Source organism: Vitis vinifera, chromosome 12 (assembly GCF_030704535.1).
Source record: "Vitis vinifera cultivar Pinot Noir 40024 chromosome 12, ASM3070453v1".
NCBI lineage: Eukaryota > Viridiplantae > Streptophyta > Magnoliopsida > Vitales > Vitaceae > Vitis > Vitis vinifera.
Window position 1 is genome coordinate 8,349,661 of NC_081816.1, and position 22,290 is coordinate 8,371,950.

General features: G+C 32.4%; 3 protein-coding genes across 3 annotated transcripts; 2 read left to right on the plus strand and 1 right to left on the minus strand.

Annotated features, from left to right (window-relative positions):
- Positions 1-755: 755 nt before the first annotated feature.
- Positions 756-2,257, minus strand: LOC100249492 (transcription factor MYB41). Its single transcript, XM_002272525.4, has 3 exons — positions 1,996-2,257; positions 1,766-1,895; positions 756-1,670 (listed from the first exon to the last, which is right to left on the minus strand). Exons 1-3 carry the CDS (start codon positions 2,126-2,128, stop codon positions 929-931), a joined length of 1,005 nt encoding a protein of 334 aa, XP_002272561.1. The 5' UTR covers positions 2,129-2,257; the 3' UTR covers positions 756-928.
- A 6,723-nt stretch (positions 2,258-8,980) lies between these two features.
- On the plus strand, positions 8,981-10,357 carry LOC100254603 (phenolic glucoside malonyltransferase 1). The gene has a single exon (XM_010659091.1). The coding sequence runs from the start codon at positions 8,981-8,983 to the stop codon at positions 10,355-10,357; it is 1,377 nt and encodes a 458-aa protein (XP_010657393.1).
- A 5,101-nt stretch (positions 10,358-15,458) lies between these two features.
- LOC100259716 (phenolic glucoside malonyltransferase 1) lies at positions 15,459-17,010 on the plus strand. Its single transcript, XM_019223275.2, has one exon. The coding sequence runs from the start codon at positions 15,629-15,631 to the stop codon at positions 16,856-16,858; it is 1,230 nt and encodes a 409-aa protein (XP_019078820.1). The 5' UTR covers positions 15,459-15,628; the 3' UTR covers positions 16,859-17,010.
- The last annotated feature ends 5,280 nt before the right edge of the window (positions 17,011-22,290 follow it).

Here is a 22,290-nt window from a genome sequence, read left to right on the forward strand (position 1 = left end):
TTTTAAAAACTAATTGTATAAATAAGAAAAATAGAATATTATATATAAAAGTTATTTTCAAAATATATTAAAAACATGAAAAACAAGTTAAAAATATTTTAGATCTCGATAAACATTTGTTCTATAAAGCATCAATGAATATTTTTCAAAAACTATTTTAAAAAACGATTTTTTAATCCTATTTTTGAAAATAGTTACAAATTGGCTTTAACTTTAATGTTACATACGTTACCTTTAATTTGGAAGTGTATGAAACAAGTTTAGTTTTTATTTTATTTTACTTTATTTTATTATTTTCAAAAGTACATATCAACAGTTCTTTTTTTTTCAAATTCTTTTTAAAATATAACCGACGCACACATTTCCTTTTTTTTTTTTTTTTTTTTTTTACCTTTTCCGTGACGATTGTTGCAACCTGCAAGGAAAAAAAAAAGCCTGCATGCGAAGACAATACTACACTTTTTGGGCTTTGTACGTTGGTAGGTGAACTTTTGAATAAAGTGCATGCCCTTTTTCCTGGTCAAGGATAAGTGCAATGGACTGTTGAAAACTAGTCCGGAAAAGGCCATTGCTTGGCCTTGTGGTTTAAGAAGAATGGAAGAAGAAGAAGATGCCTATTTTCAATGTAATGGATAAACATTATTGATTTCATAAGAGAAAATTTTATGATTTAAATTTCACTTAGAAATATATTGTGAAATTAGATTTAATTCTATCATATTTAATAGGAAGAAGAACTCATACAACTCGATCGATTTCACACCAAGAAAATAGGATACTGTTACTTCAACACAACTAAGAAAAGAATTACACAAGAAGTTCAAGTTATCCACATGATAGGATCAACTAAATAAACCAAACACAAAAACATGATAATACCAATAAGACATTGATTCCAATATACTTTCTCTTAAATTCTAGGCATTATTTACATGAATTCACTGATGTTAAAACTCTCGGGAATCTCAAACTTCAACATGCTGCTGCAGTAGCTTTCCCTCTCATCTTCATTGCCGGTGTTGATGAAGGTGGACGATGAATTCAATTGAGTAGGGCTCGATATCGGAGTTGATATAACCGAGTCAAAGCCGAAACCCTGGTTATTGTTGTAATAAAGATCGTTGTTTTGATTCTCAAGTGATTGGAAAGTCGAGGTTTCGGATGGATTGATGAAGCCATAGTTTGGTAAGGAAGCAAGGCTTTCATCAAAATTTGAGGGTGTGAAATTTTGGTAGCTGGGGTTTGTCAAATTTGATGGAAGCCCTTCTGTATTGGCCTGCATGGCTGCAGCTTCTTGAGTTGGAGTGGCGTGGAACTGATTGGACTGCAATGGCGGGGTGTTGATTTGGTTCTGAACTTGGGAATTCCAAATTTGAGGATTTTGTGGAAAATGTGGATTTTCATGTTTCAATGACAAGAGGGTGGAAGCAAGTCTCAGCAGTTCTGGATTTACCAGAGTTTGGATTCCAAGCAAGTTCGAAAAATTGAGTTGGGATGAACTGCATACAGATGAGCTGAGAAGAGATGATATGTCCAGAAGATCGAGTCGAGGACTATGTGTTACCGGATCGATTCCCATTCGTAGAAGCCTCTTTCTTATATGGGTGTTCCAGTAATTCTTGATTTCGTTGTCGGTCCTTCCGGGCAAGCGAGCTGCAATTGCTGACCACCTGAGAATGATCAATAAAAAGACCTAGAAGATTAGAATTTATCAAGATAACCAAAAAGAGAAAATACAAGAAAATTCTGAAAAAAGGGATCTTACTTGTTTCCAAGAATACTGTGTAATTGAATTATTGTCTCCTCTTCTTCAAATGAGAATCTTCCTCTCTTTATATCAGGTCTCAAGTAATTAGTCCATCGAAGACGGCAACTCTTCCCACATCTTTGTAGCCCTATGAAAATAAGAAGAAAAAGAAAAATGATAAGAATTCCTCACCATGGATTGAAAATTTAACTTTGTTGTAGAAGTATATAGAGATATAGTTAAAGTACCAGCATTCTTTGGAAGAGTTCTCCAGTTGCCAGGGCCATGCAGCTGGATATAATGGCTGAGCTTATCATCTTCCTCAGGGGTCCATGGACCTTTCTTGAGTCCATTTTTATCACAGCAAGGTGCTCTCCCCATTGGCTATGGCGGTGATGGTGTTTGTTTCCTGGGAAACTAATGGAAAAAAAAAAAAGGATGGAGCTGATCGAGGAGGGAAGTTACAAGTTATTCAAGGAAGAATAGGGCTTGCAGCGGAAGTGAATTTGTAGGTCCAAATAAGAAGAAGACCTTGGTATATATAGTTGAGAAGGAGAGATTGAAGTCAACGTGATTGGGCGCCGACCTTATTGCAAGTCCCTCTCTTTCACAATGGTCACTGTGTGAAGGGAGATGGCTATCTCAGAGTGGAATATGATTGAAGAAAAATGACAAGTAAGCATGGATTTGAACTTTTTAATTTTAACATGTCCTAGCCAGATTGATTGGACGGTAGGGTAGATAGGTGCTTTATGGCCTTGAGAAAGAAAATGTTTTTGTCTGTTTCTTTGTTTAAAATTGTATTAATTTTCTCTTCTTTGGACTTGGAAATGAATGAATGAGGACAATCCAGGAAGCTTCCAAGCTAGATTACGTTTGGCTGTCATCAGCATGATTCTAATCTAAGGATTTTCCAGTTCATATTATGCTGTAAGGAAAGAAATGGAAATGTCAAAATGAGTGTTCTGAAAGTAATGGGGAAAATCATTAGAAAAAGAAAAATATAAAATCCCAAATTTATTTCTCTACCATTTTGAAAATATATAAACTTTTAAATGATTTTTATTGCATAAAATGATGTATGTTTTATCCTGTAATTTTTTTCAAGTTCCAGAACACAAAAAAAATTAAAAAATTAAAATTAAAAAATAGAAAAATACAAGTTTGGCAACCAAATTTTTGTTCTTAAAATAAAAAAGCGAAATGATCTCATCTCATAATTATCCATGATTGTTTATGTCTCTAGTATGACCACTTGATGAAATGTGGAGGGAAGTGGGGTAAATGACCGATACTACTAGAAGGATTCCTCTTTGGCTAATAGGTACTGTAACTGGTATTCCTGTGATCAGTTTAATAGACATTTTCTTTTATGATTCATATTCCGGATTGGATTCATCCCTGTAATAATCGGATGAATTGAGTTGTCGACATGAAAGCGTAAGAACTCAATGGGACTCACCCCCTTCTTTGGCCAAGTTTGTCTGATTCAAGAGGGAAGGTCCCGTTGAGTTCTCAATAATCATAAGATTTAATATTTTTTAATTATTTTTTATTGTTTTCATTTATTTTCTCAAGATTCTTTTAAAAAATAATTATATAAATATGAAGAATGATTAAAAATAAAGTACAAGATATAAAATTTATTTTTAAAACATATTTAAAAACATTAAAATATTTTAAATTCTCAAATAAATTTTTATTTTACAAAATATTAGAAAAAATTATTAAAAACAATTTTTTAAATCTGTTTTGAAAAATAATTACCAAATAAGTCCATATTTTTTTTAAATTATTTTTTTTATCATTACAAACAAAATGACAAAAGTTTTAAAATGTACAAATTCCTCTATGCCAATTTTTTCATTCCAATAAATAAAAAGAGAGAAAAATTCTCATATCTTAATTACAAATAATTTTTTCTCCAACCCATTTTCAACCTTCCTATAATGGTTAAAAGGAATATACACACATGTACGCAGCATAAGCAAATTTTCTATTAAAAAACACATATGGTATTCCATCTCCTTTACAGGTGTATCCGTACAAAAGGTGAAGCCCTACACATCACACCACCTACCAAAAACCATTCCACAGGAGTCTAGCCACCTTGCATGTACGCTCGTTGGACATGTGTCCTCCACCTCACAAGTCAAACGCTCCTCTCCCTCCCTCTCCCTCCCTCCCCCTTCTCTCTCTCTCTCTCTCCATTCACAGGAGTCTAGCCACCTTGCATATACACTCATAGGACATGTGTCCTCCCCCCCCCTCTCTCCCTCCCTCCCTCCCTCAATAATCTGAGTATTAGAAGCTTAGAATCACTTTAGTCACATGAATCTCAACAGTGCCTTGATTATTTGGACAGTTTTCCATGAACAACAACTGTACAAATGGCCACTTATCCACCATAACAAGTAAGGTTTTGAACATTTTATGAGAAATTCTAAGTATTGAAAGTCATCGAAAATCAGGTGTTTGTTTCATCCACCATCTATCTAACTTTCCCAGGCTTTGGTCAAATACTATTATATTCATTTCCAATCTATAGAGATTCGCATGCTCTTCAAGGGTCAAAACCCACGTTGCAGCCTCTGAAGTTAGACTCTAAGAGAACTGTTTGTTTTAAACTAACTTGAATGATACTCCTAAAGAAAGATGCTAAAATATTGCTAGTTTTCCTTCCAAAGAAAATTATGTGTTGAGGATAGAACCTTTCTAATAACTTTTATCAGTAGTAGAAAAAGTAAAAGTAAGTTAGACTAAAGGATACTTCGGTAATTTTAAAATTTTAATTAAATAAAAATATTCTTTCGATATTATATTTGAGGATTAAAATTCTTTTAATTAAACAAGTCTATCGTAATGGTTTTTTTTAATGTTAATATCGGTCTTTGCTAATCCTTATCAAATGTATTTAATTAATCTTTTGTCTCCCTGTTTGTTGTCCAAAAGACATCACATTTTTTCTGCAATGTTAATTTTTAATTAGGGTTTAAAAAACAGAAGAACACAATAAACTTGATAATGCATGCATCGTCTTGAAATCCATACCTTAATTGAGTTGAATGTTATCACAAGCCTTCGTCATCGAAAGGAGATTAACCTTTAGGGTTCATAACCATAATTAATATACACGATTTGCTTACATAATATGTTAGTTGGTGAAATTATTTATCCTAAATCTAGGGTTTGCTTGTGCATGGTCTATCTTGAATAGCCGTCCTCGTCTTCTAAGTTGACTATATATATATATTATATTTTTTACTGTAGCTAGTTATATGAATGTTGTTAAATTATAGTTGCACGGTTGCCACTGCTGCAACAACCAATTTGAATATTAATAGCCTCTTATGTGTTCATATATTTCCTGGTCTATAACTGATACGAGATCCAAGTATGTGGTGGACAAAGTATAGCCTCCAGTATTCAAAGTATAGCCACCAGTATTCAAAGTATAGCCATTAGGACAAAGTATTTATTCCTAATGTTATAATAAGCATATCTTTAATTAATATTTGTTTTCTCATGGATGATAAAAAAGAAACCCTAGCTCATGGCTTAAACATTTTATTATGGATAAGAAAAAATAAAAAAATAAAAAAATAAACCTAGCTCATCACTTTCATCAAGATTACAATAGACTATTAGACACATAGTTTATGGCCATGCATATATGTTTACACGTTGATGATAATGTTGGGTACGTGTACATGTTGGTCACCATCCTGCAAACATTTTGAGATTGATTGACATTTATTAATTAAGTTTTAGCTTTATAAATGATGTACACATATTTTCTTACATCATTTCCATTATTATATAAGATATGATTAATTTATCTCTTGCCCCCTTATTTGGTTTCAAGACATCACATCTTATTTATAATGTTATTTTTTAGGGTTTACGAACTTTAACAATGACGACGCAGACACATAAATAAAGTAATTAAATTAGAGAATGCATGCATTGTTGAGCTTCATATCTAATTGAGTTGAAAGCCGACACGAGCATTCTTGTCAAACTGAGATTATCCTTTAGGGTTCATAATCTCAACTAATATACAAGATTTTTGCTTACATGATATGCTGATTGGGGTAATTATTTGTCCTAAATCTATTGTTTGCTTGTGCATGGTTTGCCCTAAATAGGCGTCCACGTCCTCAAAGTTGACTAAAAAATACATTATGTTTTTGTGGTAGTTATTGAATGGTAGTAACTTATTGTTGCATGGCTGCTAATGCTGCAACAACCAATTTGAATATTACTAGCCTCTTAGGTGTTCCCATATTTTGTGGTTTATAACTGATACGAGATCAAAGTACGTGGTACGTAATGTATGTATGACCATTATTCTTTAATACCATACACTGAATCCAAATAAGGTCTAATCTAGATTCTTAATGTACAATCAGTCATTCCATGAACATTTTATTATAGAAAAAAAATCCTAAATGGTGTCTAGCATTGGGATTATGCATATTTCATGTAAACATTACACGTTGTGGAGGTCGATGGTCTACGTGTCTTGTGTCATTGTTTTGCATGTAGGTCAACAATGAAATATAAGGAGAGAAAGATAACCCTAAGGTTGGGGTGATTATAATTCACATTAATCCTAGTTTAGTTAATAATTTAAAAAATGAAGGGATGATGATTAATTCTAAGGATAACAACGAGATGGATTAGGGAGGATTGCCTCTATCTCAATCCAATGTCGTTTATTTAAAATAGTTTTCATTCTTATCCCATTTAAAAAATTAAACAAGATGGGATAGGACATGTATGTGAATTTTTCATACCCATCCCACCTTATTCATTTATTAATTTATTTTTTGAAAATTTTTAAAATTTTAAAATAGTTTTTAAATCTTAATTTTTTATATAAGGGACAAGTAGGGTAGAACAAGACAATATCTATATTTGCCATGAACCCATCCGGAGTATTAAAAAAAATCCAAACTCATCTAAAATCAATATATTTAAATTTCAAACTCATCCTATTAAGGGTAGGGTGAGGTGGGTATCCTAAAAAATCCACCTCATTGTTATCCCTAACTAATTCTTAAGAACTTTTAATGTAAGAAATGAACCATTTATGTGTTCTAATATAAAGGAGTTGGGTTTGGGCATGTCAAACGGACAAATTAATTGGATCGGGAACAAGCAGGCCCAGTACAAGTTGTAGCTAACTTGATGGATTTTTGCATGGAAAGTAACTTAGTTATAGTTGGGACCAAACTTGATTCAGTTATGTTTTAGTGAGACTAATATAAATTTGTAGGTTGGAATAGTAGAGGTATCAAACTTCGTAGCTTGTGTTTTGTATGTGAAATAGAAGTGAGAAAAAAAAAGAAAAAAGAAATGCAAGACCTTGAGAGAAGCCCAATAAGCGTGGGCTGCCAGCCCAGTCAGAATTAAAATGTTGTGCTTTGGGCCCATTTGAGAATTTTGTAGGCCAAACTCATGGGCCTTTCATTTTGTCTAGTGTGAGCCTCTACAATGAAATGGGCTTGGCCCCAAATGCTGAAAGGGAAGCCTGCTCTAACCCTAATGCAGGGACCATGGGCTACACTTGGTCCACAACAAATAAAATAAAAATAGATTTTTAATTTTTTTTCAATTATATATTTTTAATTCAATCATGCAATGCAGTTTCAAGTTGCATAAAATAAATTTTAATTTATATATATATATATTAATACATATTATGAATAACTACCTATATCTAGTTGAAGAATTATTCTTAAATTTTATTGTTTTTCTTTTTTAAATTTGAGCATGTGCATATTTACTCAACCTTAAACTAGCCTATATTTAGGGAGTATTTGATAAAACTTAATACTTATTACTTAATGATTTAAGTTGAGTTTAAGTTAAATTATACTTAAGTTATTGATTTAAAACTTATTACTTAATTTTTATTTTAAGTATTAAGATTTTTTGACAAAATTAACTTAAAATTTATTCTACAACATCACATTGACATCTTTATCTTCATAAATTATAATTAGGGTAGCAATAGAAATAATGGAAATAATTAGGGCAAATGACAATAAAAAGGTAAAATAAAAATATTAACTTAAAAATAAGTTAATTATTTTTATTTATTACTTAAAGTTATTTTTATTTTAAGTCATGCTATTAAGTTATTTTATCAAACATGCTTAATTTATTTAATAACTTAAATTAAGCTATTAAGTCACTTTAAGTTATTAAGTTAATTTATTAAATACCCACTTAGAATTCGTTTAATAGTAATTTTAAGAAGCACTTCTAATAATTTTAATACTTGAAAATTTGTATCTTTCAAGTAAAAAAGAAAAATTTAAGAATAATTATATAAGAGTTTTTGTATTTTATATAAACTCATTTTTTCTATTTTTATAACAAAAATATGTAATATATCCAAATAATACTTTAAATTATTATTATTTTTTATTTTCAAAAATAGAAAATAATTCTCAAATAAATGTATAGACCATTTTTTAGAAGAAATATTATTATACAACAACTTGCAATAATTCCAATTAGTTATTTTTTTAATCAAATTAATTGGTATCACTTGTGACACCATCTTATTAAAGTAAGTCAGGGAGTTGATCAAAGTGGAAAAAACAAAGGGGAAAAAATCATTCTCAAATCTCAATCTTATTTTCCAATGGATTTTAATGTTAAAACTGTTGAAAGGTAACATCAAAAAACTTATTCCACTAGTCCTTTTTTTATTCACTTCAATAGAGAAGTAAACGATGATGAGATAGTCAAGGGAAAAAAATTATTAATGTAATCAATTTGAAAATTTTTAAACATGAAAGTACAGTTAAGCCAGCAAATTAAATATCAAAATTTAAAAATTATTAATATAAAATATAAATTTTTTTGAAAAATAATTATAAATAAATGAATAAACGATATAGACAAGAATGAGAATAAATATAAATAATTGAACCACCGGATCTTTTGGCATCCCTAAATTTGCATCATGAGGCACACGAGGCACAGGGAACATAGAAAACCCCATCATTTGAGGCAGACTCTTCCGCTACCACCAATATTATTCATTCCGAATCTGCCACCAAATTTATAAAATGCTCACAAGTTGGGCACCCTTCAGTTTTTTGTAGGAAAAATGCCTGCGTGTGTACCTCAACTTGTATTTTATGTAGCCTAAGATGATCAAAACTTGTATAAATTTGCAATACTTCTGTAGCAATTTCGTGTCATCTTGCTCACATGGCTTCATTTGAAACGGTAAATGTCTTAGAGCGCTGCCAGGTCGCTCCACCTCCGGTCATGGTTGATGAGAAGTCAAAGTCACTTCCTCTCACCTTTTTCGACATGCCATGGCTGCATTCCCATTTGATGGAAAGTCTTATCTTTTATGCATTCCCCCACCCCAAGACCCACTTCATAGAAGCCATAATTCCTAACTTCAAGCACTCTCTTTCACTCGCTCTCAGGCACTTTTACTTTCTTGCTGGAAATCTAATATTTCCTCCAAACTTCACCAAGCCTGAAATTCGCTACAAGGATGGTGATTCAGTTTCATTAATCTTTGCTGAGAGTACCAGAGATTTTAATTATTTGATCGGCAATCACCCACGTAATGTAGCTGAATTTCATCCTCTTGTACCACAATTATCACCTGTCTCCATGTCCTCTAGCATACTAGCCGCTCCCCTTCTGGCCATCCAAGTGACTCTTTTTCCTAACTTTGGAATTTCTTTGGGATTCACCTTTCCCCATTCTGTTGCAGATGGCAATACATTTTCTCAATTCGTACGGCTATGGGCTTCAATTAATAAACTAGGAGAAGAGACCGCCATGTTACAAGATCGTATTCTCCCCTTCTATGATAGAACTGTGGTGAAGGACCCTCTCGGAATAGAGTCCATTTTTTGGAACCAAGTGGGGAAGATAAAGTTCGAAGGATATCGACCTCGGCCTCCTACAAACAACGTCCTAGCCACATTTGTACTCAGCCAAGAGGATCTCCAGCGACTCAAAAGATGGGTTGCAGCCAAATGCCCTACGTTATCACATGTATCAAGTTTTACAGTAGCATGCGCTTATGTATGGGCTTGCATGGCTAAAGCTCGAGCAAAGAGTGGTGAAGATGTGGGTGAGAATGAGCCGGAGCATTTGGCTTTTGTGGGGGACTGTCGAGCCTATTTTGATCCACCCATACCTGCAAACTATTTCGGTAATTGCTTGGCTCCATGTTCAGCGACAGTGAAGAGTTTGGAACTGATTACAGAAGATGGCTTCATAGTTGCAGCCAATACTATAGGAAAGGCAATTCAAGAAAGACTTCGAAACAAAGAAGGAATTCTGAAAGGGTTGGAGAAATGGATGTCGAATTATAAATCTTTAAATCCAAAGAGAATATTTGGAGTCGCTGGATCGCCAAAGTTTTCGTGTTATGATATAGATTTTGGGTTAGGCAGACCTTGCAAGGGAGAAATCATATCGATAGACGTGACAAAATCCATATCACTCAATGAAGGCAGAAACAATAAAGAAGATGTCGAGATTGGCTTATCATTTCCCAAGATTAAGATGGATGTTTTTACCTCTATCTTTGTTAATGGTCTCAAGATTTACGATTAGTAAAATTGTAATAAGAAAATAAACTTTGTTTATTCTTTTTATATGGGTGTGGAGTGCAATTAAGTTTCAAATTTGTTATTTTCCATCTCCTTCTTGTATTGAAGATGAAACATTTTACTTCAAAATAGAGAGATAGTCCAACAATGTTAATAAGGGTGCTTCACTTTTACATGTCACATCCCCTAAAATTCACATCTTAAAAATTGAATTATTTTATAATTTAAAATTAACATTGAGTAAATGTATATTAGTTTACAATAGTATTAATTCAACACATATTGACATTTAAGTAATAAAAAAAAATTCACTGAAAGACAAAATTGTATTTAAAAATTCATTCTCAATATACATTTTTTTATTCATTATCAAGAAAAAGAAAAGTTCTTCATTTTAATCACTATTGAAATCATGTTTTAAAATTTAAACATTGATGTCATTGAGATGTGCAATCAACCAAGTGACATGGCACCCGGAAACATTAAGTTATTAATAATTACATTTAAAAGAAAATCAAAAAACAATTTTTCTTTATTTTTTCTTAATCAATTCCATCCACCATGCCAAGGAAATTCTTTTATTTTATAATTATATAATTATGATTACAAATTGGTTGATTGATACATATTATCCCCCTCAAAATATAAAAAAAGCTTATTGGAACTTATTATAATAATATTATTAATATTAATTATCCATTAATAAGAGTTTAACTTAAAGGAAATGATGTTTGATAAAGTTTAATATTTAATGACTTAAGATGACTTTAAGTCACATTACGTTTAAGTTGTTAAGTCATAAGTTATTAAATTGATCATCCAAGTTATATTTAATTTTAAATTGTAATATTAAGTTATTTTATTAAATATATTTAATAATTTAAATTAAATTATCGAGTCATTATTAGACATCCTATTAGCCTTAAAATTTGTTTCTTATTAGCATAGTTAAGATTTAAATTTTAGATTATATAATATAAAGAGATAGCCAAACAATATTACTAAGGATGTTTCAATTTTTACATGTTACATCTTGTAAAATTCACATATTAAACATTGAATAAATCTATATTAGTTAATAGTGTTAATTCAATAGGAACAAATATAAATAAAGATAAAGAGATTTTAAGAAGGTTTGATGATTATTATGATTTCTATGTTCATAGAACACACTAATGTTCAAGAATTGATTAATCAAACGAAAATAAAAAGTTATAATGGTTAAGGTTTTCTTCTCTTTTCCATTAGGGCTGCATACACTATTATTTTTTTTTTCTCTCTAATGAAATCATAAACCATAAGAGGATAAAATATAATAAGGGTAAACCTATAATTCAATACAAAAATAAAAAAATAAAAAAATCCAGGGGTGCTACATCCTTCAATCCTTATGAATTGATTAAGGAGCTAGACTCTTGACATTTTGTGCATTATATAATTGGATTAATTTTTTAAATAAATAAGATATATTACTCGTTGAATTAACTAGATTACTACTTGATAGAACTAAAGAGTATGTTTGATAGTTGTTCTAAAAACTACTTTTAACTTAAAAAGTGTATTTGAAATTTTTTTAGGTATTTTACAAAATCTAGAAACCATTTTTAAAAATATGAAAAATCATTTATAATATTGGAAAATCACTTGAACTCATTTTATAATACGTTTGATAGTGATTTTAAAAAGTGTTTCTAATTTTTTTAATATTTAAAAGATAATTTTTTTAAGTATTATAAAAATTAAAAACGTTTAAAATTACTATCAAACAAATTCTTAATAATACTTCTAAAAATATTTTAAAAAAAACCACTTTTATTAAAAACATTTTAAGCATAAACACCCTTGAGTAAATTTTAACAGTGGGTCATACCATTCACAACACTAGTGAAAAAAAAAGGTTGTTATTTACTTATTTATTAATTGTATGTGAACTGTACACAAGGACAAATGAATAGGATTCCTTTATAAAATGGTGGGGCGATTAGAATGAAAAAAGAGGGAAGAATCAATCTCAATAGAATTTTCAAAATTTAATTTTGTGAAAGAAACATCCGTGAAGAAAAGATTGGATTTAAGAATCTAGTTTTATGAGAAAAAAATGCTCACTTAGAGATACTTAAATAAACCAGGTGGAGCATGGCACCTGAAACATTAAGTTATTGATAATTATATATAAAAGAAATCATATAAGATAAAAAGTTTTGCAGTCTATGATATAGATTTCGGGTTGGGGAAGCCTAAGAAAAGTGAGGTGGTGTCGATAGATATGACAGGTTCCATCTCACTTAATGAGTGCAAAAATGACAAAGAAAGTTTTGAGATTGGCTTGTCTCTTCCCAAGATTAAGATGGATGCCTTTGAGGATATCTTTGCTAATGGGGTCCAAGTTTAGCAAAATTGGTAAGGATGCACTTTTGTTTCTTCTTTCTTTTTATCTGTCCTCACATTGATGTTGCATCAACTAGTCGTTGATTCAAGTTGGAGTTAATCTATATCTATATATTTACTTTTATATGTGTCTAGTTGTATGCCTTTTATGAAAAAATATCCCATGTTATAAATTATTTCCTAATATATCCTCTTTTTTTGTTTTTAATTTTTGGTAGGATTTTTTTATTTTTTATTTCTTTATTGTTTGATTGAAATTGTTATAACTAATAATTCTAGCTCATTCCGATATATCTATATTATCTCTTACAACCAAATGTGAAATATGCATACTTAAATCTTCACCACCCAAAATTAATAGATGTTGTATCAAAGTACTATTTAGATCTATAGGAATAATAGAAATAAGAGAAAATATGTCATGGTTTTTAATATGCCTAATATAAACACTTAGACCATGTTTAGTTCCTGAAAAGTACTATAAAAAAATGTTAAAGAAAATGTTTTTTTTTTCATATTTAATAAATTAATTTGATAACTTAATTTAAATTATTAAGTATGTTAAATGCGTTTGGTGAAATAACTTAATATTGTAACTTGAAATTAAAAATAATAAATTGAAGTAAATAATCTTTTCTAAACCATTTTGTTAATTTTTAAAGAGATCACCATTTTAAATCATAAAACATCTAATACTTAGTTAATTCTACCATAGCCTGCCTTCATGGGTCAGAGTAATACATGATAGAAATATACATGGAGTTTGGGGGAAAAATAATCATTTTTAAAAAAAAAATAAATCTTATATTTAAGTTATTTTTCAAAATATTCATCGATCTAATATTTCAATTACATTAATTTTTATTTTATTATATTTAAAAAAAAATTTATATCATTAAACCATAATTACTAGTTGTAGTATTAACTTTAAGTTAAAATTAAAGTTACCAACATCATAGTGGATGAATGTGGTTTTATCTTAAAGTTAAAATCATAATTACCTATTGTGGTTTTGAGACGAAAAAAAATGACAAAATGGAAGTTGACATGTACATATTACTTTTGCTTTCAAGGAAATTGCTCGATGCACTCTACTTGGAAATTTGTTTGAACCAAATCCTTACTCCACTAAACAAATTGTTTGTTGCTTGTTAATTGCTTTTAACTTTTGCTATTTAACATAATTATTGAACCAACACAGAAGACTACAATTGAGTTGCTTCACAAATTCAAAGCTTTGAATTATGGGGCCCAAGGTTAATTCCTTAAATCTAAAGTTGCTTCTTCAACTGTCAATTTACATAAGGATAATCAAACTTTTTCATTAGGGGCACACAGACTTTCATCCCTAAGTTCTCAAATTATATGATGAATAGATGACATGGCAATAGGGTACGGTCTAATCCATGGTTGACAATAAAGGCCACCAATTTTAGATTTTGTAGTTGGAACTCAATGTGTAATGGATAAGGATAAGTGGATAACCTTCACCTTTTTGTAGGCACCTTCCAACCTACAATTCTATTTGGCCTTCAACAACCAATCTCAAAAAAATACCTACCATTCTCTTTGCCCTTTCAACAACCATTCTAAAAAAATATATATCATCTCAATTCTTTTTAATTAACTTCAGCTATTGTTAAGTAAATCGATTTAAGTAATAAGAATGAAATGAAAAAAAAAGAAGAAGCTTATTTTGCACTAAAAATTAAAACATTTTTAAAAAAAATTATTTTTGTTTGAAAGAATAAAAATAATTAATACCTTTATAAATTTCTTAATATTGAATGGTTCCTATCATTAAAATGTTTGAAGTTCTTATATTTCAAGAATAATAATTTTAGTATTTTTTTTCTTTCAAAATACTTGTTTTCAACATTTTTTTAATGAGATATATTTATGAAATACTTTTAATGTTTATTTTTTATCAAAAACATGTTAACTAAACCATTTCCCTTTTTTATCTTTTCATTTCCCATGTGAATCACCATTTTTATCTATAAAAGTGCTTTAGGATACGTTCTTGTAAAGTTTTTATAAAAAAAAAAACACAAGAAAAATCTAGGAAAAAAAAAAGAAAGAAAAAAGGTCAAAAAAAAAAAAAAACCCCTTCATTAGGGGCACACAGGCTTTCATCCCTAAGTTATCAAATTATATCATTGATAGATGACATGGCCCTAGGGTTGGGTCGAATCCATGGTTGACAATAAAGGCTATCAATTTTAGACTTTGGGGTTGGAACCTAATATCAATTTTAGACTTTGTGGTTGGAACTTAATGTGTAATGGAAAAACTTGACCTTTTTGTAGCCCCTTTCAACCTACAATTCTATTTGGCCTTCAACAACCAATCTCAAAAAAATACCTACCATTCTCTTTGCCCTTTAACAACCATTCTAAAAAAAATATATCATCTCAATTCTTCTTAATTAACTTCAGCTATGGTTAAAAAAAATTCTTATTTTGCACTAGAAATTAAACCATTTTTTTTTTAAATTATTTTTGTTTGAAAGAATATAAATAATTAATACCTTAAAAATTTCTTAATTTTGAATGGTTCCTATCATTAAAATGTTTGAAGTTCTTATATTTCAAGAATAATAATTTTGGTTTTTTTTTTTCAAAATAATTGTTTTCAACATTTTTCAACTACCATTCCAAGATACCTCGTTACCGAATGCTCTATTTATAGACTAAAACGGTTGGGAACATGAGAGTAAACATAGCAAGTAGCATTTGATCACATATGGCTTCATCTGAAATGGTTCATGTGCTTGAGCATTGCCAAATCGCTCCTCCTCCAGGCAGTGTTGATGGGAAGTCACTTCCACTCACCTTCTTTGACTTGCCATGGCTCCATTTTCCTCTTATGAAACTTTTTTTCTTTTATGAATTTTCCCATCCCAAAACTTATTTTGTGGAGACCATCATTCCTCGCCTCAAACACTCGCTTTCTCTTACCCTCAAGCATTTTTTTTCCACTCTCTGGGAATCTAATATTTCCTTTGGATTGTAGCATACCCGAAATTCGTTATAAGGATGGTGACTCAGTTTCATTAACCTTTGTAGAGGGTAGTTTTGATTTCGATCATCTCAGTGGAAATCATCAACGAAATGACATTGATTTTCACCCTCTTGCTGTCCAAATGTCACCAGCATCCACAACCTTTGGCCCATTAATTGTCCCTCTCCTAGCTATTCAAGTGACACTTTTTCCGAACTCTGGTATATGTATTGGGTTCACATTTCATCACATAGCAGGCGATGCGAACACATTCGTTCGGTTTGCAAGATCATGGGCTTCCATTAACAAACTGGGTGGAGATGCAACATCGGTAGAGAGTCTAATCCTTCCGTTCTATGACAGGACTGTGGTCAAGGATCCAATTGGGCTCCGCTCAACCTTCTGGAACTATTTTGGAAAAGTGAAGTTTGAAGGGTGTCAATCTCAGCTATCTACCAATAATGTCCGAGCCAAATTCTTACTCCGCCGAGCTGAAGTTCAACGACTCAAGAAATGGGTTATTCCTCAAATCCCAAAGCAATCACATGTCTCAGCTTTTACAGTAATATGTGCTTATGTATGGTCTTGCATGATCAAAGCTCGATCAAGAAGTGGTGAGGATGTTGGTGAAAATGAATTAGAACATTTTGCTTTCACGGCTGATTGTCGGACCCTTCTGGACCCGCCTATACCTGCAGCTTATTTTGGTAACTGCTTAATGGGTGGTTTAGCGACCACAAAGAGTACGCGACTAATTCAAGAAGATGGCTTTATAGTCGCAGCCAAGTCAATACGGGAGGCTATCCATGAGAGAGTTCGGAACAAAGGAGGAGTTCTGAAAGGTGTACAGCAATGGGTCTCAGATTTGAAATCGTTAAACCGAATGCGAATGGCCGCAGTAGTCGGATCTCCAAGGTTTCAGGTTTATAATGTGGATTTTGGGTTCGGTAGACCTAAGAAATATGAAGTCATATCACGAGATAGATACTTTACACTTGATGGTTGCAAAGATAATGAGGAAGATTTTGAGATTGGGTTGTGCTTCCCCAAGGCTAAAATGGATGCCTTTGCGGAGATCTTTACCAATGGCCTCGAGGCTTATTCCTGTTTATAATAATAAGGATAATGATATAGTAAGGAAAAATAAAATGAAAATAGTGAATGATATTGTTACCATCAACATTGTAGCTAATTTCTATTTGATCATGTATTATGAATAGTGTATTTCACTTCCTTGTTTATGAAATAATGAACGTTGTTGTGATATACTAAAGATATATAACATTAGTTTTTCAATGTTATGGTTGCAAAAAAATCGCTCGCCTTTTAACATGGCCTAACATTGGGGCTCATTGAATGTGTTACTCTAACATATGAGTGTACTAGAGAAATATGAGAATAATGCTAGCCTAGCTAGTACGCCTATCTAAGGAGCTAGTGACTTTTTTTGAATATTGTAATTTCTCCTAACAACGTGTGATGTGCTTGAATAAATGCTCTAATATCTTCCTTTCTCAAGTGATTATGCATGCTTGTTAGGGTCCTTTGTGCATTCTAAGTCCTCTAAGCTCAAAATCAAGACACTTTTACTATCGAATTTGTACCAAAACCATCATTTTAAGACTTTGTGGTTGGAAGTTTGTTGTAATTCCTGCAACAATTCCTAATGAAGAAATAAGAAAAAAAAATAAAAATAAAACACACAGGTTTAACGTGGTTCAATAGAATGCCTACGTCCACGGGAGCAGGGTTGAAGACTTTCACTACACCAAAAATTAGGGTTACAAGAAAGAGTATTTATACTAACCTTTAGGTATTAAAAAATTCTAAAAATATCCCTGAATCATACCGTGGGGAGGAGGGGGGCGCCCCCCTCCTCCCAACCTATTGTTCGTTCTTAACAGTAAAAATACAAACTTGAATAGCAAATGACGTTGTTCCACTCCAACATTTGCCCCTTCTTCTCCATATATGTCTTTTACTCAATATGAGCCACATACTACAACAATCTCCACCTTGGCAAATATTCACCTCTTAGGAAAAAAAAAAAAAAAAAACATAGGTTGGACCTCCACCCGGGACAATAGGTTTGGACATCTCCTATTTAACATCTGGAGACATTAATTGAGTTCAAGCAATGCTTGAACTTTTTTGTGGCAATTGGCTTTGTCAACATGTCTGCTACATTCTCAAAAGTGTGAACCTTCTCAAGTAACAATTCACCATAAGAAACCAATTTTCTGATCTTGTGAAACCTCACATTTATGTGTTGGTCCTTACATGATACACCTAGTTCTTTGCCAAATAAAAGGCACTCTGATTGTCACAGTATAATTGAACTCCACCTTGCTGAATACCCAATTCCTTGACCAATCCTATGAGCCACAATGATTCCTTTCTAGCCTCAGCTACTGCCATATATTTCGACTCAGTAATAGATAGTGCAACTAGAGACTGTATCATAGACTTCCAACAAATAGGCTCCCCACCAAGAGTGAATACATAACCTGTGCTAAACCTTCTATCATCCAAGTCTCCTACTTAGTCTGCATTCACATATCCCTTAACTAAAGGATTACTCTGTTGTTTGCTAAACATGATGCCATAGTCTATAGTACCCCTCAAGTATCTAAAGACCCACTTGACTGCATCCCAATGCAATCTTCCCGGATTTGATAGAAACTTGCTCACCACACTAACAATTTGTACCAAGTATGGTATTGTACAAACCATAGCATACATCAATCATCCCACTGCACTTGCATATGAAACCTTTGACATGTCTTTCACTTCATCATCTGTCTTTGGGCACTAATTAGTAGACAATCTAAAATGACTCGCCAAAGGTAGACTTACTAGTTTTGCATTATCCATGTTGAACCTATCCAACACTCTCTTGACATAGCTACGTTGAGATAACCATATTAATCTTCCTGAAACTCTATCCCTGTGAGTCTCCATCCTAAGAATCTTCTTGGCTGCACCTAAATGCTTCATGTTAAACTCTTTGCTCAACAAAGACTTCAACTTATTGACTTCACTCATACTCTTTGCAGCAATTAACATGTCATCCGCATAGAGTAATAAAAATAAATAAATGAATCATCATCTAGGCTCTTTACATAAACACAACAATCATACTCACATTTCGTGTAGCCAATCCAGATCATGTAAGAGTTAAATCACTTGTATCACTGCCTTGGGGACTACTTCAACCCATAAAGTGATTTTCTCATTTTACAGACCAAGTGCTCCTGTCCAAGTTGAATGAACCCTTCTAGTTGTACCATATAGACCAACTCCTCCAAATCACCATGGAGAAAAGTTGTCTTTACATCCATTTACTCCAATTGCATATCAAAATGTGTTACCAAACCCAATACTGTCCTGATGGAAGTGTGTTTGACTATGGGGGAAAAAAATCTCATCATAGTCAACCCCTTTCCTCTGTGAGTAACCCTTTGCTACTAAATGAGCTTTGAACTTTTCACCTTCTTTTTATGAAACTGCTTCTTTCTTCTTGTACACCCATTTACATCCTATTGCTCTCATCCCATCTAGAAGCTTCACCAACTCCCATGTCTGGTTCTTATGCAAAGATTGCATCTTCTCCATCATAGCACCCATCCATCTACTTTTCTCTTGGCTGTGTATTGCCTCTTAGAAGGTAGTAGGATCCCCGTTACTAGTAATTAGTGCATAAGAAACCAAATCTTCAAAACCATTCCTAGTAGGTGACCTGATAGTGTGTCTGTGTTTGTTTGTGGCTATATTGTGATGTTGCTGATCTTCTGAACTAGACCTCCCTCTATTCCAAGCATTGTCTTCTATATCATGGGTCTCTAGTTCCACTTGTATCAGTTGCTCATTTCTACTGCAATTTTTTGGCTCCTATTTCTTTTCTTTCTAAGTACATTGTAACATGGCTTTCTCATCAAAAACCACATCTCTATTGATCACCACCTTGTTTGCCTTTGGATCCTAGAGCTTGATGTCTTTCACCCTTTTTTGATACCCCAGAAAAATACACTGTCTAGACTTCGCATCAAGATTCGATCTCTCTTCATTAGATATGTGTACATAGGTTGGGCACCCAAACACTCTCAAACCAGAGTAGTCTATCGCATTGCCTGTCCATACCTCCTCTGCTACTTTCCCATCTAATGCTGCCCTAGGTGACCTATTGATCAAGTAACATGCCATGTTCATTACTTCTGCCTAGAATTTCTTTTCAAGTCCTGCATTCAATTTGAGACACTAAGCTCTTTCAACTATTGTTCTGTTCATCATTTTTGCTACACCATTCTGTTGTGGTGTCTTGCATAATGTGAAGTGTCTCTTAATCCTATGCTGCTCACACAATTCTATGAACTTTGAATTTGTATACTTAGTACCATTGTTTGACTTGAGGCATTTTATCTTCCTTCATGTCTGGTTTTCTACTTCAGCTTTCCACAACTTAAACTTGGCAAACGTATCTGACTTGTGCTACATGAAGTACACCCAAACCTTTTGTGAGTAATCGTCAATAAAACTCACAAAATATGTATTTCCTCCCAATGATGCTACCCCTACTAGTCCCCAAACATCTGTATGGATATAGTCAAGAAACCCCTTTGTCTTGTGTGTGGGTGTCTTGAACTGCACTTTATTCTGTTTCCCAAAAACACAATACTTATAGAAATCAAGTTTACATGTTTTGACACCCTTCAACAGATTTCTCTTATAAAGCTCCATCATCCCATGCTCACCTATATGACTTAACCACATATGCCACAAAACTGTATTGTCTGATTCAGACTCTGCGGTTGCAACTCTACACACAACCGTGGTACCTAACAATTTATAAATATTTCCTACTAGCTTATGCCCCTTCATCACTGTCATAACACCTTTACTCACTTTCATTACTCCACTTGTAGACTTGTAACTAAACCCATTACAATCTAAATTCCTCAATGAAATCAGATATTTCCTTAAATCAGGTACATGTCTAACATCACACAACGTTTTAACAACACCATCAAACATTTTAATTATGATATTCCATATTCTAGCAACTTTACACGAAGCATCGTTACCCATCAAAACAGAACCAAAATTTACTAATCTGTATGTGTTAAACCAATCTTTATTGGGTGTCATATGATAAGAGCATGTTGAATCCAAAATCCATGAATATGTAAGATGATCTGAACTGGATGAAACCAACAACATATCACCATTACCACTCTCCGAGTCTTCTTCTGCCTCTACATTTGCAAACTTCGATTAACCCTTTTTTTATTTTTTGTACCCCCTTTCTTTTTCTCTAGACAATCTCATTTCATGTGCCCCATTTTTCCGCACTTATAACATTGTATGTCCTTTCTCTTCTTGGATTTATATCGAGATTTATTGTTACTCAATTTGCTCCAAAACTTGTTTCTCTCATGCTCCTGATTACTCCTTGCCACAAGACCTTCACCCTATGAACTCTCATCATTAGCTTTTTTCCTCTGATTAAAACTTAATAGAACACTGGTGATATCCTCCAATTCGAGAGTTTCTTTTCCCCACATTAGAGTTGTGACTAGATTTTCATACGTAGAAGAAGCAGGTAGGGAATTCAATAACATCAATGCCTTATCTTCGTCTTTGAACTTCACATTAACCCGCTTCAAATCATTGATAATGTAATTGAACACGTTAATATGTTGGCTTAGATCTGAGCCCTCTGCCATCTTAAGACTATACAATTTTTGCTTAAGATACAACTTGTTCGTCAATGACTTAGACATACTGACTTTCCAATTTCAACCAAATTGTTGCCAGTGATTTCTCATCCATGACATGGTACATTACATCATTAGTCAAACAAAGCTTGACAGTTGTCACAACTTTCGCTTCCAAATCCTTGCAATCTATGTCATTCATTCCTTCTGGTTGTTTTTCGCATAATGCCTTCACCATGCCTTGCTACACTAACAAATCCTTAACCCTCATTTGCCATAAATCGAAATTCCCAGATCTATTGAAGTTGACTATGTCGAACTTTGCAAAAGAAATCCCAAACATCGGAACTTGGCTCTGATACCAATTGCTGTAATTCATGCAACAATTCCTAATGAAGAAATTATAGAAAACAAAGAAAAATAAAACACACAGGTTTAACATGGTTCGACAAAATGCCTACGTCCACGGAAGCAGGGTTGAAGGCTTTCACTTTACCAAAAATTAGGGTTACGAGAAAGGGTATTTATGCTAACCCTCAAGTATTGAAAAATCCAAAAAAACCCTTGAACCGTACCGTGGGAGGAAGGGGATCGTTCCGCTCTAACATTTGCCCATTTTTCTCCATATATGTATTTCATTCAATATGAGCCACATACTACAACAAAGTTAATGTGAAATGGATAACATTCACCCTTTTGTAGGCCCCTTCCAACCTACAATTCTATTTGACCTTAAACAACCAATCTCAAAAAAATACCTATCATTCTCTTTGCCCTTCAACAATCATTCTAAAAAAAAAAATATCATCTCAATTCTTTTTAATTAACTTAA

What these genes read in the sequence shown, in the direction of transcription:
- LOC100259716 (XM_019223275.2), top strand. Translation starts at nt 15,629, where the DNA reads ATGAATTTTCCCATCCCAAAACTTATTTTGTGGAGACCATCATTCCTC.
- LOC100254603 (XM_010659091.1), top strand. Translation starts at nt 8,981, where the DNA reads ATGGCTTCATTTGAAACGGTAAATGTCTTAGAGCGCTGCCAGGTCGCT.
- LOC100249492 (XM_002272525.4), bottom strand. Translation starts at nt 2,128, where the DNA reads ATGGGGAGAGCACCTTGCTGTGATAAAAATGGACTCAAGAAAGGTCCA. An exon ending in AACTCTTCCAAAGAATGCTG is followed by an intron (nt 1,896 to 1,995) that starts GTACTTTAACTA and finishes TTATTTTCATAG; the next exon opens with GGCTACAAAGATGTGGGAAG. An exon ending in CACAGTATTCTTGGAAACAA is followed by an intron (nt 1,671 to 1,765) that starts GTAAGATCCCTT and finishes GATCATTCTCAG; the next exon opens with GTGGTCAGCAATTGCAGCTC.